The 16,709-nt window shown below is 37.2% G+C and overlaps 1 protein-coding gene across 1 annotated transcript in view; it reads left to right on the forward strand.

The window, feature by feature from the left end:
• LOC122788631 (EF-hand calcium-binding domain-containing protein 6-like) overlaps nt 1–13,326 on the forward strand; it is a 516,700-nt gene extending 503,374 nt beyond the window's left edge. Inside the window, exon 12 of the mRNA XM_044055530.1 lies at nt 13,215–13,326. Within this exon, the coding sequence (XP_043911465.1) occupies nt 13,215–13,326 (112 nt within the window). The remainder of the gene's footprint in view (nt 1–13,214) is intronic.
• Nucleotides 13,327–16,709: the final 3,383 nt, after the last annotated feature.

The raw sequence follows: 16,709 nt of genomic DNA on the forward strand, positions 1-16,709 counted from the left end.
TGCTTGAAGCCAGTGATCCTCTTGGTGAAGTACTTCTGTGGTCTTTACAGTTGTTGCAGGTCTCTTGTAAGATACATCCCAAATGGGGCATTGTACTCTATGATGGGTCTGATGAGTGATGAGTAGAGGGGCCCACTGACCTCTTTCGATCTGGATGCAAACCCTTTTGTGATTAGGTGGGCCACATAGAAGGATTTTCTAACCACTTTGGCAATGTGATTATCAAAGGAGAGGTTACTATCTACTTGGGTCCCCAGATACCTTATTATGTCTTCAGTATTTAGGAGGCTACCACCTATGTGGTAGTTTGTGGGTACTTTGTTTTTTCCAAAGGGGATGACTATGCACTTTTTGGCATTTAGCTTGAGGCCATGGTTTTGACACCAGGTATCTGTCTCAGTGAGACCCTTTTGGAGGATGTCTGTGTCAGCCGGAGAGTCAATTATAGCCCCTAGTTTGTAGTCGTCTGCGAACTTGGTCAGCCATAGTCCTCCTGTGCTTGCCTGTACCTTTGCAAAGTATATGCCGAACAGGAGGGGTCCTAGGACTCAGCCCTGGGGAATGCCACTTGTAACCAGTATAGAGTCAGACCTAGCTCTCGCAACTCTTACCATGTGGGTTCTGTCTGTGAGCCAGATGGTAACCCATCTCATGATGTAGGGGTTATTTTCAGGCTAGTAAGCTTGTCTATAATACCCAAGTGGGGAATGGTGTCGAAGGCCTTTGCAAGGTCTAGGTAGGCTATGTGGACCACCTTTCCCTCATCTATAGCCTTGGTAACTATCTCAAAGAAGTCCACCAGGTTTAGGAAGCATGATCTGCCCTTAACAAAGCCGAACTGGGTAGGGTCCAGTGTTTGGAGGTTCCCAATGTCTCTGTTAATGAGATCAGAGATGATGCACTCCATAGCTTTGCAGACCAAGCTAGTCAGGCTTATATGGCGATAGTTCCAGGGGTCCGTTGTGGCTCCACCTTTGTGGAGTGGAATAAATGTTGCTGTGTGCCACTCTGTAGGCATGTAGCCTGTGGAGAGGCTGAGTTTAAACAGTGTGTTTAGGTGAGGGGTTAGTTAATCTTTGAGCTCATGTAGGACGCAGCCTGGGACACTGTCTGGTCCCATTGATGCTGTGTTTTTGTCTTTGGAGAGGGCTATTTTAACCTGAGTGTCTGTGATTTCAGGGGCACTACATTCTTCTGGTATAGTTATGGGCCCTTTTGGGTGTGAGAGGGGGGTGAAGTTTGCACTGAACCTGTCTGCCAGGATGTTGGCTATATCAGTCGGTTCAGTGTATGTTGTGGCATTCTGCACTAACTCTGAGCAGATCTTAGAATTGCCACTTAGATTCTTGACATAGCTAAAGAATGCCTTGTGGTTATCTTTGGAGTCCATGGCAATTTTTCTTTCGAAGCTAGCCTTGGATGATTTTATGAGGGAATGTAGTTTCTTGCTGATACTGATCAGGGATGTCTTCCCTTCTTGGGATTTTACTCTTTTCTGTACTAGTTTCCTCCTTCTATTGTATAGCTTGTTTATCGCAGGGATCCACTAGACTGGTTTCCTTTTCTTGAGGAGTGAGTCTTGGTTTTGTTTGGGATAGCACGATCCATGCATTCTTATAGGTGCCCATAGAGTGCTTTAGTAAAGGATTTTGCAGCTTGGACAGCGTTATCTTTTAGCATGGGGGCTTTGAAACTTCCCACCTTGGTCTTAAGTAACGTGAAGTTTGCTTTTGGAATGTTTTTTATGGCGGTTTCTTTGACCAGGGGTGGTGGCGGAATTTGGATATCCAAAGTGATTAGTTTATGTTCAGATCTAACTAGCAAGGGGTTGACCTCCGGTGTGGAACACCGGTCACCCATGCTGGTGATGATCATTTCCATTATGTTGTCACCTCTGGTGGGGGTGTTGACCAGTTGATCCAGGGAATTTGAGTTTATAAATTCTAGGAAATGTTGGGCAAGGGAGTTTGTACTTGAGTAGTTCTCCCAGTTAATGTTTGGGTAATTAAAATCACCCAATTTCAGGGTGTTTGGTAGGACCTTTATATTTCCCAGTGTTTCCAGGAATGCAGAGTTGGGGTCCTGGGACATGGTGGGTGATCTGTAGCAAGCTATAATTTGAATTGCAGTTTTGCCCGTTGTTAGTTGCACGTGGATGATCTCTGAAGCATCGTGCTGTGCCACAAACCTGGAAGTGTGAATATCCTTGATGAATATGGATACTCCCCCACCTTTTGTATTTCGGTCCAGGTTTTGTGGCCGAAATGTATGGTATGAATTGTAGCCTGGTAGTGCTGGGGTGCTCTCTGGAGCCTTAAACCAGGTTTCTGTTACTGCACATATATCGATTTTCTCCATACTGAGGAGTGCCTCGAGTGCGTGCATTTTGAGGTTTAGACTTCTGGCATTGAGTAGCATTACCCTCAGTTTTTTGTTACTTGTGCTATTTACGGCAGTGGGTTTGTCTTTTGAGCCTTGCCTAAAAAAGGCACTATGGGGGTGGCAAGAGCCTTGTCCAGTATTCGAAAGCCTAAGGGTGACAGGTGCAAGCCATCTCTAGTGAAGCAGCATGGCTTGTCAAGCATATCATCCCAGGCTGACAGACACTGGATCCCCTTTGAATGACACCAGAAGCTTAGCCAATTGTTGAAAGTGATAATTTTGTCTCTTAATTGCATTCCCTTAGCTCTCCATTTCCATAAATATCGCTATATCGATCCTTTTTTGCCTTCCTTTAATTTATCCATTTACTACATGACGTTCATTTTAACCCCCTTTGAGACTGTCTTTGTATTTCTCTTCCTATTCCTTAAATCCTTCCATATACTAGTCTGTTTTTTTAGCACATATCTTGCTTTGAGCTCATCAAATCTCATAAATTTTTGTATTCCTGACTGTCTTCCAGTTTTTATGTGCTTCCATTCTTGATCTCTTGGTGTAGTGAGCGTATATGAATTGCCTCTGGTATAGCCCTTAAGACCCCAGGATAATGCCATATCATGTATGTTGGGGCTCTCCCCCTACTAAAATCTCTCAACTTTACTGTCTAAGATGTACTTGTATTCCCCATTGATGTATACCCAAGAGTATTGTATCTCCTTGCAATAAATCCTAAATTTGAATCTGTTGAGCCAGTCGTCCATCCACAGCCCCTTTTCCCCATTTTTGCACATGGAGTCAGGGGGACATTTCACGAGTTACAATCATCTAGAGTCAAGGTGTACACCTCAGGGTGGCTAGCCCTGCTGTGGCACTTCAACACTATACACGCGCACAGAAACTAACACCTATGACAAATTTTGAGTGTCCAATCCAACAACTGTATATCTTTGGAATGTGGAAGAAACCAGAGCACCTGGAGGAAACACATGCAAACACATGGAGGACATACAGACTCCACACAGAAATCACCTCTGGCCAAGAATTGAACTGAGGAACCTCTTGCTGTGAGGCGAAAACACTATCAATTGCACCACTGTGCCACAATCTATTGAATCAAGTGTATTGTAATGCACTTTAAGTTTTTGTCCTCATCATTTTTATTGTTTTTCACAAACATTTTTTGTGGGTTGTACAATTTTCTTATTAGCAGCATCATGTTGGTAACTTTTAAGTTTATTACCTTACCTGCAGTATGTTTTTGAATAGTTTGACATAGACTGTAAATAGTTGTCAATTATGGTATTTGTTGCATTCCTTTCACTGTGTTTTTGATTGTTGTTTTGATTTGCAAAAATAGATAAATAAATAAATAAAAAATTGCAAAATTCTGTGTGTAATACCAAACAGCAGACTAGAAAGCTTATGTAAGTACAGTCATTGCCAGGAAGAAAAATAAATAGAAAACAACAATGCATGAAAATCAATAAAAATATAATTTGTCAAGGAACTTTATGAATTTCATAAACTTTATACATTCAATAGATAACATGTACCTTTAACAAAATTTTGTAAAGCATTCTTTAAAAAAGTATATTCCATGTTTGCCGCCTCTGCATTCTACTCATTCTTTCTGTGTTTATTCCTGTTATTTACCCAGCCCTCCTTAACCCTATCAGTTCATTCTTTTGGAAGGGATTTGGTATTCAATGTAAGTGTCACTCCTTCGCAGCATCATCTTCCCCTTACACTCTCCCTTCATCTCAGCCATTGCCAGATAGTGTTTCTGTTTTTAACACAAAACATTAGAAGGAAGCTTTTCTCCCTTTCCTATCTTTCAGACTAGTATAATCACCCTTTCTCTTACACCAGTATCATATTTAATCTCCACCTCTCCCTTAGTACACTTAGAACTTTTCACCCTCCCTCTTTCTATACTTTGCTTATCAATTCTTACCTATGATCTTATATCCTTCCATTTCCTTACAATTAACTTACGCACACCCCCAGCAGCCACCTGCAGTTTGACTCTCTCCTCCTGATTCTACCAACATCCTCCAACCTCAGTTCCAAACAAACAAGGCTCCCAACTATGTTTCAGTTTCCTTGCAAATATCCTACCCATCTTTCCCTTGCCTGCTGCTGTACCTCCTAACCAGCTCACTTTCCCATCACATTTGGATTTGGTCTTCTGAAGTCCCCCACCCTCTTCCTCCCTTCTTCCCATGACACCCAGTCCGGTTGACCGTTTTCATACCCCATCAGCCATCACACCAGAATAATAATGGTCAAACATCTTCCAAAATCCAGCATCCTTCCACCCTCTTATTTTCTATCCACGCTCCTTCTTCCTTTCTTTTTTAAGTAAATAAAGGTTTATTCATCATATCAATTCACAGTTCTATTGCATTCCATAAGGGGCTAGTCTGCATGTATGGTGCCAGTATGTGAATTATCTATTATTCTTCTCTGTTTATATTCTATGTTTTCAACAACACAAAACTGGCATTTACAATTTTCAACTTCTTTTATTCCCTCCATATCCATGCTCTTATATTCAACAACATTGCACCTCCTATCTTCCTTACTCTTGTTTCAGCTTCTTCTCCTTTCCCCTTTTTACATTCAATAATATTATTTACAATTGTGCTCCCTTTTCAAGTTGGACCTTATCTACTATTTTAATGCGTAGCTTCTTTTTTATTTAATGATTGCTTCCTCTTTCTTCATTTCTGTATTCTGCATTAGTAAGAATATATTTCCTTAGTATACCATGAGGCAGAATGATAGTCCTTGCTACTTCCACTTTCTCTCTTTTATTTATTTATTTTATTTTAGTTTGTTTACCGGGGTATTATGCCTATCACTGTAGACCATTTGTAGGCACAACAAAGTACAACTCTTCCCCAATCACCTAACGCCTTTCCTCTCATTCCCCTCACAGTTACCCATTTTCTCTAATGGTCTTGTCCACTATTGGGTACAACATGAGTCCTAAATATTTTTTTCACCTCCATTTCCAAAATCTTTGAATATCTTCAACAGTTCTGGCAAATGTCTGTTCACATCTGAATATTTTACTGACATCAGCACATCTGTATTCCTTGTTCCTATTATTCCTTCTTCTTCCTTCTTTCAATTTGTCTCTTAAATCTTTGCATCAGACATTCCAGAAACAACAGCAAGATGTCCAGTGACAAAGTACACCCCATGCATTTTTCTCCACTGTAGACATAGTTCCTCTGATAGACCCCAATCAAACATTATTCTGTCTTATGGTTTCTACTATCATCCCTTCCTGTTTACCTGCTCCAATACATCAAACATAAATTTATAACTGACGTGATCAAAACTTTTTTAGATATCTATAAGTACAAACCCTGCTTTACCTTTCTCCATCTCTGTCCCCTCCCCAAAATTTTGCATTTTTCAATGATCTGCTGATGTCGATCCCTTTACCTGAGCTGTTCTTCCATTCCTTATTAGTGTGGGCAGTAACCTCTACAACCTAGCCATTGTAACTTTGGTATATATCTCATTTTTAACATTAAACTGTTATGTCAGCCTGTAGTTGGTTGGGTCTTCTTTGTTTCCTTTCACTTCAAATAATGCCAACACCTACCTTTCACGCATTGGCTCAAATAAATCATCCTACTACAAAGCACCGTTAGACACTGTAACTAAACTACCCTTAACTTGCAGTCCCATCCCTTTCATCAAAATCTCCTGCATATCGACTAGGCATACTGCCTCTCCCTTTTAAGTGTCTATAGCTGTCACCACTGCCTCAGCAAGGGTTTCTCCTAACCATACCCCAACCCCTGAATCTACCTACAGGTGATCATCCTCCAACCCCAGACTCTGCAGGTGTATATATCTTCTCTTAAAACCTTTGCAAGATGTGTCTTATTCCCCCACTTGTACACACAACTTACCACACATGTTTTCTACATCTTGTCTTTCATTTTTCTATAGCAATAATTTAATATCTATTTCTCTTCCATCCACCATCCTGTTCCTCTGTGTGCCAGTTTAATCTCAGACTCATTTTTTTCTCATTTTCCCTAATTCCACCTTGACTTCTGTTATGCCTCCTTTCATTGCTCCATATCCTCACTTTGACCTTTAACTCTGATGAAGTTCACATATGTGGTTTTCCATGCCCTTCATTTTCATCTTCTCCTTCTGCTTCTTCACTGTCCTCCTCTGTCCTGTAAGTAACCCCGTCTGCGTTGATTTAACTTCACCCTATTCATTCGTTCACACCTCCATATTGTCCATAACTGTGCGGTGTGTGTGTGTGTGTGTGTGTGTGTGTGTGTGTGTGTGTGTGTGTGTGTGTGTGTGTGTGTGTGTGTGTGTGTGTGTGTGTGTGTGTGTGTGTGTGTGTGTGTGCGCATGCATGCGTGTGTGTGTGTGTGTGTGTGTGTGTGTGTGTGTGTGTGTGTGTGAGCATGTGTGTGTGTGTGTGTGTGTGTGTGTGTGTGTGTGTGTGTGTGTGTGTGTGTGTGTGTGTGTGTGTGTGTGTGTGTGTGTGAGTCTATGTGTGTGTGTGTGTGTGTGTGTGTGTGTGTGTGTGTGTGTGTGTGTGTGTGTGTGAGTGTGTGTGTGTGTGTGTGTGTGTGTGTGTGTGTGTGTGTGTGTGTGTGTGTGTGTGTGTGTGTGTGTGTGTGTGTGCATGCTTTAATGGTTTGGGGCCCTATTTACATTTTTTAATACTAATGGAAATATATCTGAGGAATGCATCTCTGTTTTGAGCAGTGTATCCTGTAGTGTGGTTCACCAAAGTGTAATGCTACCAGTAAAAATATAAATGTATTTAGGCATGAAAGTTACCCACACATTGGGGGTTCTTTCTTTCTTTTTATTCTTCTTAATTTCATATATTTTCAACATGGCCTTTCTCTTCAAAGCAGGCCCCTTTACCATGACTTAGTTCATGTACACTGTCTTATCCCTTCGTACCCTGCCTAACTAAACATTACCTCCTAATCCCTCATACACTCTGTCAGTTTCAACTCCACCTTTATTCTTAGTCTCAACTCCTTCTGCTATCTCACCATAATCCTCCTCTTGCTGGGACCATCTGAGACCATGTACTGTTGTAGGACTTACCATGTGCCATTCCGGGAGACATGGTTATATGCCTTCTCCAAGGCTACAAGATATATGCAGACAGTACTGGCATAATCCCGTGACCCCTCCAGTATCTCTGTGAGCTCAAAGAGCTGACGTATTGTTCCATGCTTAGACACAATACACGTCTCTTCCTGAGTCAGAGGAATGACTTATGAATGAAGTCTCATTTACAGTTCTGTGGTACATATGTCTTTCCAGAAAGGCTAAGGTGTGGGATCTTTCGACAAGTGAAATACACTCTCCAGTTCCCATTTTGCAGAAAGAATACTACAAAATGTGGTGAAGTCCCTGCATGTGCATTGCTAAGTGATAATTTTGATCTGTATTTTTTATTTATTATGTACTTGAGTTAGTGTCACTGAGCTTATTCTTGTGTTTTCTGGGGAAAAAATCTGTGATTATATTTATACAGCTGGTAGACAGCATTAAACACAATGTGATCACACTAGAATCTTCATAAGTATCAGTCCTGTGAGACGTCAGTACAGTAATATGTTCATCTTTAATGTTTTTCTGTGTTGTTTGCTATAGAGACTCCTGGCTTAAGTTTTGTTATTTCAAAAGAAAATCAAACTGTGATGTTATTATGATGCTTTGCCTACATCGTTTATTAGAATATCTGTCTTAGTAGTCTACAGATGAAGAAACAGAGCATATGATTACAGAAACTATTTCATGTTTGCTTGAACTGATATCAAGCTAAATTTGATGCAGCAAAATAACTTCCCGTTCCACTCCTGGGTGAGGTGTCACTCACTATTCTTCATCGTCCACCTTCTATTCCTTTCACTCAAACTTATCTAACTTTTTGGAAGTATATTTGTGTCACCTGTTCTTACTTGAACTTCTTCTAATTATAATTTTTATTTTTATTTTCAAGAAAGTTACAGGAGTTTTACTTGCTTATCTTAAATATTTGATTGCTCCAGGTTTTGGTTAAATTTCTATTTAACTCAAATTTTTACGACTCAAGAAATGTGCTCTATTTCTGTTTTAAGTTTTTTATATGCCTGGAATCTAAAACTTTGATAGCGAGAATTTTTGCAATTATTAATGTAATGATTGTAATTTTTACAACTACTATTCACTTTATTATTGTAATTGAAGCTTTTCTCCCTGGGCTTCCAATGAAAATGGATACTGATTGACCCAGTCAGACTTTCCCAGTAAACAAATGTCAGTAAGTAAATGAATGAATGAATGAATGAATACATAAATAAATAAATAAATAAATAAACTCCTACAAAAGAATCTTAGAAGTCTTATCTATGATTTAATGCAGATGATATGTGGTGCCTTCACTAAACTTGCATCTGGTATAAGGTTACAGAGTATCTGCTGCAGGACCTCCAGATTCATGAACCGTTTTTTATCCAGCTGCAGTAAGACTCATTAATATAGGTGTAAATCTGGACGTATCAAAACTATAATAGATAATTATGCCTTCATTCACTTCCTTTTTTTTTCATGCAGTAATTCTATTTATTATTGCAAACTAAAATGAATATAGTCGCATTCAAGTGCAATTCCAATCGTTTCCTTATGTGCAATATCACCCAATCTCACCTCTGTGTATAGTAACTCCTGAAGCAGTGAAGCGTTCCGTCAACAAAATACCAAAAGAAAACTGAAAGTGAAGAATGTTGACTCCACGGACTCCAAAAACACTTGCTGCCCACAAACACTATCCAAACCACTTGGGATAGTGTAAATAATGTGTACAACCACACCAACCACTTGAATGGTTAAAAAATCTTCTTTTAATATTTCTTATGAGTTAAGCGCTTTCACTCACACAACTGTGAGCTTCATCAGAACAAATATAAAAAGTGAATACAGTTTAAATACTCTATTTGGCACCAAATCAGTATGTATTTAAAGTGACAAAGCACACAAAAGATTCTATACTTAAAATACTTTGTATATTTCAGATAATGTCACTTGAAACACATATTTACAACCAAACGTCCTGTTATTGTAATCATTATTATAAAATTGATTATTAATATAACATCAAAAAATGAAAAGTAAAAAATGTACAGTAGGATGTGTGCCACCCTTTAATAAGACGTGACAGCCATCACTACATTCATATACATTGTTTACTAACACATTCTAATTATACTCATAAAAAACAACACATAAATCTCCTACAAGTCTGCATACTTATTTTAAAAAATAATTAAAAATGATTAAAAACTACTATGACCATCGAACCTACTTGGAAATCTTCGTATATTATATACGAAAAATGGTTTAGCGATGACATCAGTGTATGTCATAAGCTTAACCTTGTCTGAATTCAATAATATAAAATGTATTGTTGAATTTATTTAATAGATAATAATGGTTTGATGGTTAGATAATCATTGAGCCCTGGAGGAGTCGAGGCATCAGTGAATAGCTGCCACCATAATTCCTTGTAAGACTGCGGTGGTGGTGCTGCGGTAGCTTTGCCACCTCACAGTAAGACGTTGTCCTGTTCGATTCTCAGCTGAAGCGTCTTCTGTGTGGAGACATGCGTGAATGGGCATACCTTTGTTGAAGGTTGTGCATCAGGCCTGGCAAGTCAGTACGTAAAAATCTACTGCCAATCATTAGCGGACCGGAGTTCCGCTGTGGAGACCCCTAACCGGGAAAAGCCGAAAGATGCAACAACATAATTCCTTGTAAGCCAAAATAGCCTTAATGTTGCCTCCTCTAGGATCAAGGGCAGCATTTAACAAAATGGCAAACTTGAAAGAATGCTCTACCCCATGCTTCTCTACATGTCTGTAAAGAGCGTTATTCACATCCTTCCTCCTGATACTATATAGGTGTGAATAAATGCGTTTTTTCAAATTCCTTTCAGTCTTCCCTATATAGTATCCCGGGCATACTCCACATTTTGCCAAATAAATGACAAATTTGGAGTTACAGTTACCGTGTTTGAATCTTAGTCTAGTTCTATTAAGATTACTCAAAACAATTCCTTCCTCCTCATTTATAGCCTAACACTGACTGCAACTACCACATTTTGTTGTGTTCTTCTTAGCACTGTCAATTCCTTTACCCATTGTTCCTCTTTCCAAATACATCTTGATATTACAGCCCATTTTGTATACAAATGTGGGCTTAGGACCCAATATGTCTGCCATGTCTTGGTCCACCATCATAACATTCCACTTGTTTATTAAGATATCCTTTATTTTGTTAGTGTGTAGACCATACTCTAATACACAAGCTCTATTATAGACCCCTTTAATATCTGTGTGATTAAAATCAGACCTTTCCATCATGTTAGTAGCCCTCCCCTTACTATTTGCTCCTAATAATGGGGTATATTTTTGTCCCCATTCCTTAATAACATAATTTTTCACCTCTTTCATCATATTTCTGCTGTACCCCCTTTCTTTGAATAATTCAGTGATAAAATCCAGTTCCTCCACCATCTCTTTGTATTCCAAAGTCATCCTAATGGCAATAATGCACTGTCCTTTATATATATATTGTATAATAATTTTCTGGGATGGTTACTAGTATATTCCAGATATCTGTTTGTAAATGTGCTTTTTCTATGTATTCTGGACTTAAAGCATTTATCGCCATTGGATATGAATGTATCCAAATAGGCTATACCTTCTTTGCTACTGGTAGAAGTGAACTTGAGAAATTCACTACTTTGATTTAAATAGTCCAAGAAATTGTTCAAGACTGCCTGATTGCCTTCCCACAAGATGTATATATCATCTAGGAACCGTGAATAGTATCTAACATACTTGTAGTAGTCACTTTTGAACACTACTGTCTCTTCCCAATCTAGCATAACCAAATTGGCAAATATGGGGGCACAAGCTGCCCCCATAGCCACTCCCTTGTTTTGTCTGAAATGTTCACCTTTATATAATATGTAGTTGTGATCAAGGACTAAAGACATCAGTTCAAGAATCAAGCAGACCTTATCCCATTCGAAGTCACTATATTTCCTGATACTATTAATGAAGGCTTCCATAGCTTCCTCCTTGGGAATACATGAAAACAAATGTACAACATCAATAGTGACGTATATAAGTCCTTCCTTCCAGGTATCAACAGGATTATTCCTTAAAAACTCCCATGAGTCTTTAACCATATGTGTAATCTTCCCATACATATGTTTTAGCATAGTGTCCACAGCAATTTCCAATGGGAAAGTCTTAGATTTACTGCCCGAAATTATAGGATGAAATGGTGGATTGCTAACATTCTTATGTATCTTGGGTATACCCACTAAAGTTGCCAATATGGGATATTCTACTTTCAAAAAGTTGTAGGTATCTTCTGTAATCCTTCTATCAATAAGAAATTCCTCCACATGCAAATCTATGCGTCTATGCGCAATGTTGATTTCATTAATAGAGACAATCTCATGGTTGCCTGATAGATGTAAGATCATTTTGGAGGTGTATTCCAAACTATCGTATATTAATACACCCCCTCCTTTATCTGGTTTCATTACCCAAATACTTTTATCTTCTGTCAGGTCTTTCAAGATTTTGATCTCATCCGTAGTTAAATTACTTCTAGATTTTTTACCCAATATCTTGTTCTGCAGCTGGTAAATTTGTTTAGTTACCAGTCTATCATAAACCAACACATTTGGATGCATGGGAGGAACATAACAGCTTTTCTTCCTAAGTATACTTATACCACTTGTCCTTTGTTCAGTATCTACTTTAGTATCCTTAAACAGGATAGCTAAATTAAGTTTTCTGATAAATAGTTTAAATTCACTTAAGCAATCCACTAATCTAAAACATGTAGTGGGAATATATTTCATTCCTTTAGAGAGCAAATCAAAATGTGCTTTTTCTAATGAAAGACGTGTGTAGTTGTATATATTAAAGTTGTTGTAACTAAAAATGATACCGTCTATGGTGATACCCTGATCTGTATGAACGTCTTGATTGTTACAAGGTGTGATTGTACTCTTCTACCAATACCTCCCTTCTCCCCTGTTCACTGGATTGTTCCTGTGTGTTCCGTCCACTTGATGTGAAGAATGTTTCTTCCATTTTCCAATCTATGTGCTTTTTGTGTTTCCAACCCTGATGAAAATTTGATCTATCATCATGGTTGTAAGTGTCCACATTCTCATATGTCCTACTGCTGTTACTATAAATATCCTTAACATCATTTACTGTGTATTTACTTTCTCCCCACTGGTAGGCATGACCCTTGTTATACTGTTCAATATCTCTTTTGATCTTTTTACATTTTTTATTATAGATCTTCTGGGTTTTATGATCAGCTATCTCAAATTGTTTTACATACAATTTCTCCCACTGTGGGAATAATAAATCATTAAGAATCATTTCATTCAACCGTTCTACTTCTTTCATACATTTACACAATTTTTCATCATTAAACTTAATTAATAAGTGCATATACTGGAAACCAAATTGATCAAACAGTTGATTAAATTCACATTTGATGTTATCAGAAATATCAACCCCCACAGGGTACTTAAAAAATCGTAACCCCATAGGAACAATTTTAGAATTAATACATTTAATACATATTATGTATTTTTTTTGTTTTTTTTTTTTCCTGTAAAAGAGCTGACACTTGAACTTTTGTTTAGGTAGCATTTGTGTTTCCTAAATAACAATAAAGTTTATTTTGAATCTTTGAATCTTATTTGTTGCTTGAATGTTTTTTTTTCTGTTTTCTTTCAGATGTCTAAAGATGACAGATGAAGAATTTGAATGTTTGTTACAAAGGCTACCAATTGACAATTTAGGGAACATAAAATACTTGGACTTCATGGCTGGATTTGAAAGCATGTAAGCATACAATGTTATGTAACTACCAAAGAATGACATAAGTAGTACAAGTTTAATATGCAGACATTTTATATGGCTCACCAGTATAGTCAGTATAGCCCTTCAGTCATACTCTTGACTTCTGCTAAAGGAATGCATTTTTCATATAACATGGATTTTTTTTCTTAAATATCTTGTAACTAAGTTTTTCTACTGTCCCTACTTATTCAGTATATGGCCTTTTGTGGTGTACAGAAATAACATTATAATTACTATAGAAATATATGTAAAAAATCATGAAATATTGTTTATATTTATTGTCAGGTCTACTAAGGAAGAATTTTTAAATTGCAAAGTCATCTTTTGTATAGCACTTGCCCTCCTAAGACAGATAACATAAATAAATAAATACAAATGAAACCATATTGCAGATACTTAATGAAATCAAGCAACAGGGTAAGAATGTTAGTGAGCCGTAGTTACCAGAGAATATCATAGAAAAACAGTTTAAAACTATCTTAAGTTTGGGCTTATCCCATGGGGACTTGGTGTGCACATATAGGTGGGTAATAAGCATGACACAACTATTTATGTACAAGCAGCATTGTAAGAAATGTTGAACAGAAATGTGGTTAACAAAACCTAAATGCCGCCAAGAAATGAGACAAGTACCATCCAGAACCACGGCTAGTAACTCATTTGTGTCATTAGTGAGCAGAGTTTGACCACAAGGCCTGACTGCTGGAGGGGTCACTTGAGAGATCTACACTGATGTAGCTGCTGTCCATATTTCCTATCCTGTGTGAATGGTGCTTTCACAGATAGCATGGCCTCTGTGATAGTGATACTGCTTGGAATGGAGAAGGCATAACAAGTTGTCCTATACAAGCCGCATGGTAATGAACATCTCATGTACCAGGCGGCTTTGCACACAGGAACTCCTTAGTGATGAAATCTATCTGAACACCACTAGATGAATACAATTAGCCCATCTCGTTAAAGTTCCTGGCACCCTGTTCCAGTTATATATATATATATATATATATATATATATATATATATATATATATATATATATATATGGATTCCATACAGTAGATCGAAGGTTCACTACTTCGGAAATAGCATGGAACGCATACACTGCAGCGAAAGTGCACTTAATCGAAAGTGCACTTACGCTGGAAGTTCAGTACAATGATCGGGCGCTTATACTGACAGGATGTACAATCACTGTTATGATATCAGGAAGAGAGAAAGATTCACAGTGCCCTTGCTAAACATATACTTTTGGTTTTAAAGTATTGGAAATTTTGCCCCACAATCCTAGAGCAGGAGATAATAATAACCAGTTGGCCATTAGAGAACTGAATTGGATTTTCACTTTAAAGGCCCATATAACCCCAGGTATCAATCAATCAGTATCTGTAAAACCCATCTTAGATAATCAGAAAAAATATTGAACATTTGATATGTATAATAGGTTTGATATATTAATTTGATACTTAGAAGTTGATCTAATTAGATATTATATTATTTTTATCTTTAAAATGCTTGTTTTTATTAGTATTTGTCAGATTTATTTTGAGAGCTATATTGATATAGTTAGTTGTTTAAGTTTTTTGACGCCAAATTTCCTACTGGATTTTTGGCTTTAATGGACTTGTCGTTTTGTGTATGTTTTATTAGATTTCGTCATGAACTGATTGCACTAACACAGTGTTTTATTTTTATTTTTATTTCCAGTTGTTATTCATACTAACATAGGATGGAACTGGTGCCTGTTTGGCACTTAACATTAATTACCCATTTGTCTTGGTAGCTTGTGCTGATTTTTGACATCTTTAGCAGTTTAATAGTATTTACATTTCCTTTTGACAAATCTGAACATGATAACAGCTCATTTGTAATATATTTCTATATGTACGCTTTATTATAGAGGTACATGTAACAGCAATAGATGTTTGGATGATACCATGTGAATACACAGTTGGTTTAATCCATTAGTTGAAATGAATACTAATATTTTTGGTTTTTTAGTATATTCTTGTAACTTTTAATAATTGTTAAAATATGTGAGCGACACTTCATGTAGTATTGAGCGTCTGCTCCTACACATTTTTTGTTGGTGTTTTTGCTTTTGTTTTTGTGGAGATTTTAATAATCATTTTTGTTTATCATTAGTTGAAAGGGCTCATTGGCCGTTCGGATTATTGTGGACCAGCGATAGTGCTGGATGAGACCTGACTTTGAATGTCTGAGCTCCGTTTGTTGCTTGTGTATGTGTATTTTTTGTTTATCACCTGCTGGGAGATTTTGATAACATTCTCTCAGCATTATTGTTTAGAATGGTGTATTTCTTTAAATCGTCTTGAGTTTATGACAATATCGGAGTTGACTTAGCGTTAAGCGGTGTCTCCGCTTGTTCTCCTAATGTCTTATGGATTTGAATGTGGCATTATGTGTTTTGTATTTTATGTTATATTTTTTGTATAACATCAGCTGACATCTTGACTATTTGGATGTTATAACGTTAGTTTATGCATACAAGGAGATTTGCTATATTATGAATATGCGATTGGCAAATCGCAAGTCAGTATTATCTGTTTTAATATGTTTAAATAAAAATGGTTTAGTGTTGTAATGTTTTTTAGTGTGTTTTAGCTGTTTGATATTTATTTGATGTACTATATTTAAGGATTATCAGAGATTTTGTAGTTAAATGAGTTTTGAGCAACAATATCTACCATCTTTTTAAACCTGGGTCATTGCCGTTTTAATTATAACATCAATTGTTCTAATTAGTAATTAATTGAAATCTGGCTTTCAGATTTTCCCGCTGAAAAGCTATGTATAAAAACAGTTCATTTGGTTTTATTATTTACACCTGATGAAGCGTAGTACATCTACGTGAAAGCGCTTGTGTGGTTTTATGGAGAAATAAAGAACGTTTTTATTTGACTTTTCCGTGTGGTGACTCCTGTTTGGATCTACTATTGACATTTTCTTATAAATAGTTTAAATTCACTTAAGCAATACACTAATCTAAAACATGCAGTGGGAATATATTTCATTCCTTTAGAGAGCAAATCAAAATGTGCTTTTTCTAATGAAAGACGTGTGTAGTTGTATATATTAAAGTTGTTGTAACTAAAAATGATACCTTCTATGGTGATACCCTGATCTGTATGAACATCTTGATTGTTACAAGGTGTGATTGTACTCTTCTACCAATACCTCCCTTCTTCCATGTTCACTGGATTGTTCCTGTGTGTTCCGTCCACTTGATGTGAAGAATTTTTCTTCCATTTTCCTTCCCTTTTCCAATCTATGTGCTTTTTGTGTTTCCAGCCCTGATGAAAATTTGATCTATCATCATGGTTGTAAGTGTCCACATTGTCATATGTCCTA

Source organism: Protopterus annectens, chromosome 14.part0, assembly GCF_019279795.1.
Source record: "Protopterus annectens isolate FY-2018-M chromosome 14.part0, PAN1.0, whole genome shotgun sequence".
Taxonomy (NCBI): Eukaryota; Metazoa; Chordata; order Ceratodontiformes; family Protopteridae; genus Protopterus; species Protopterus annectens.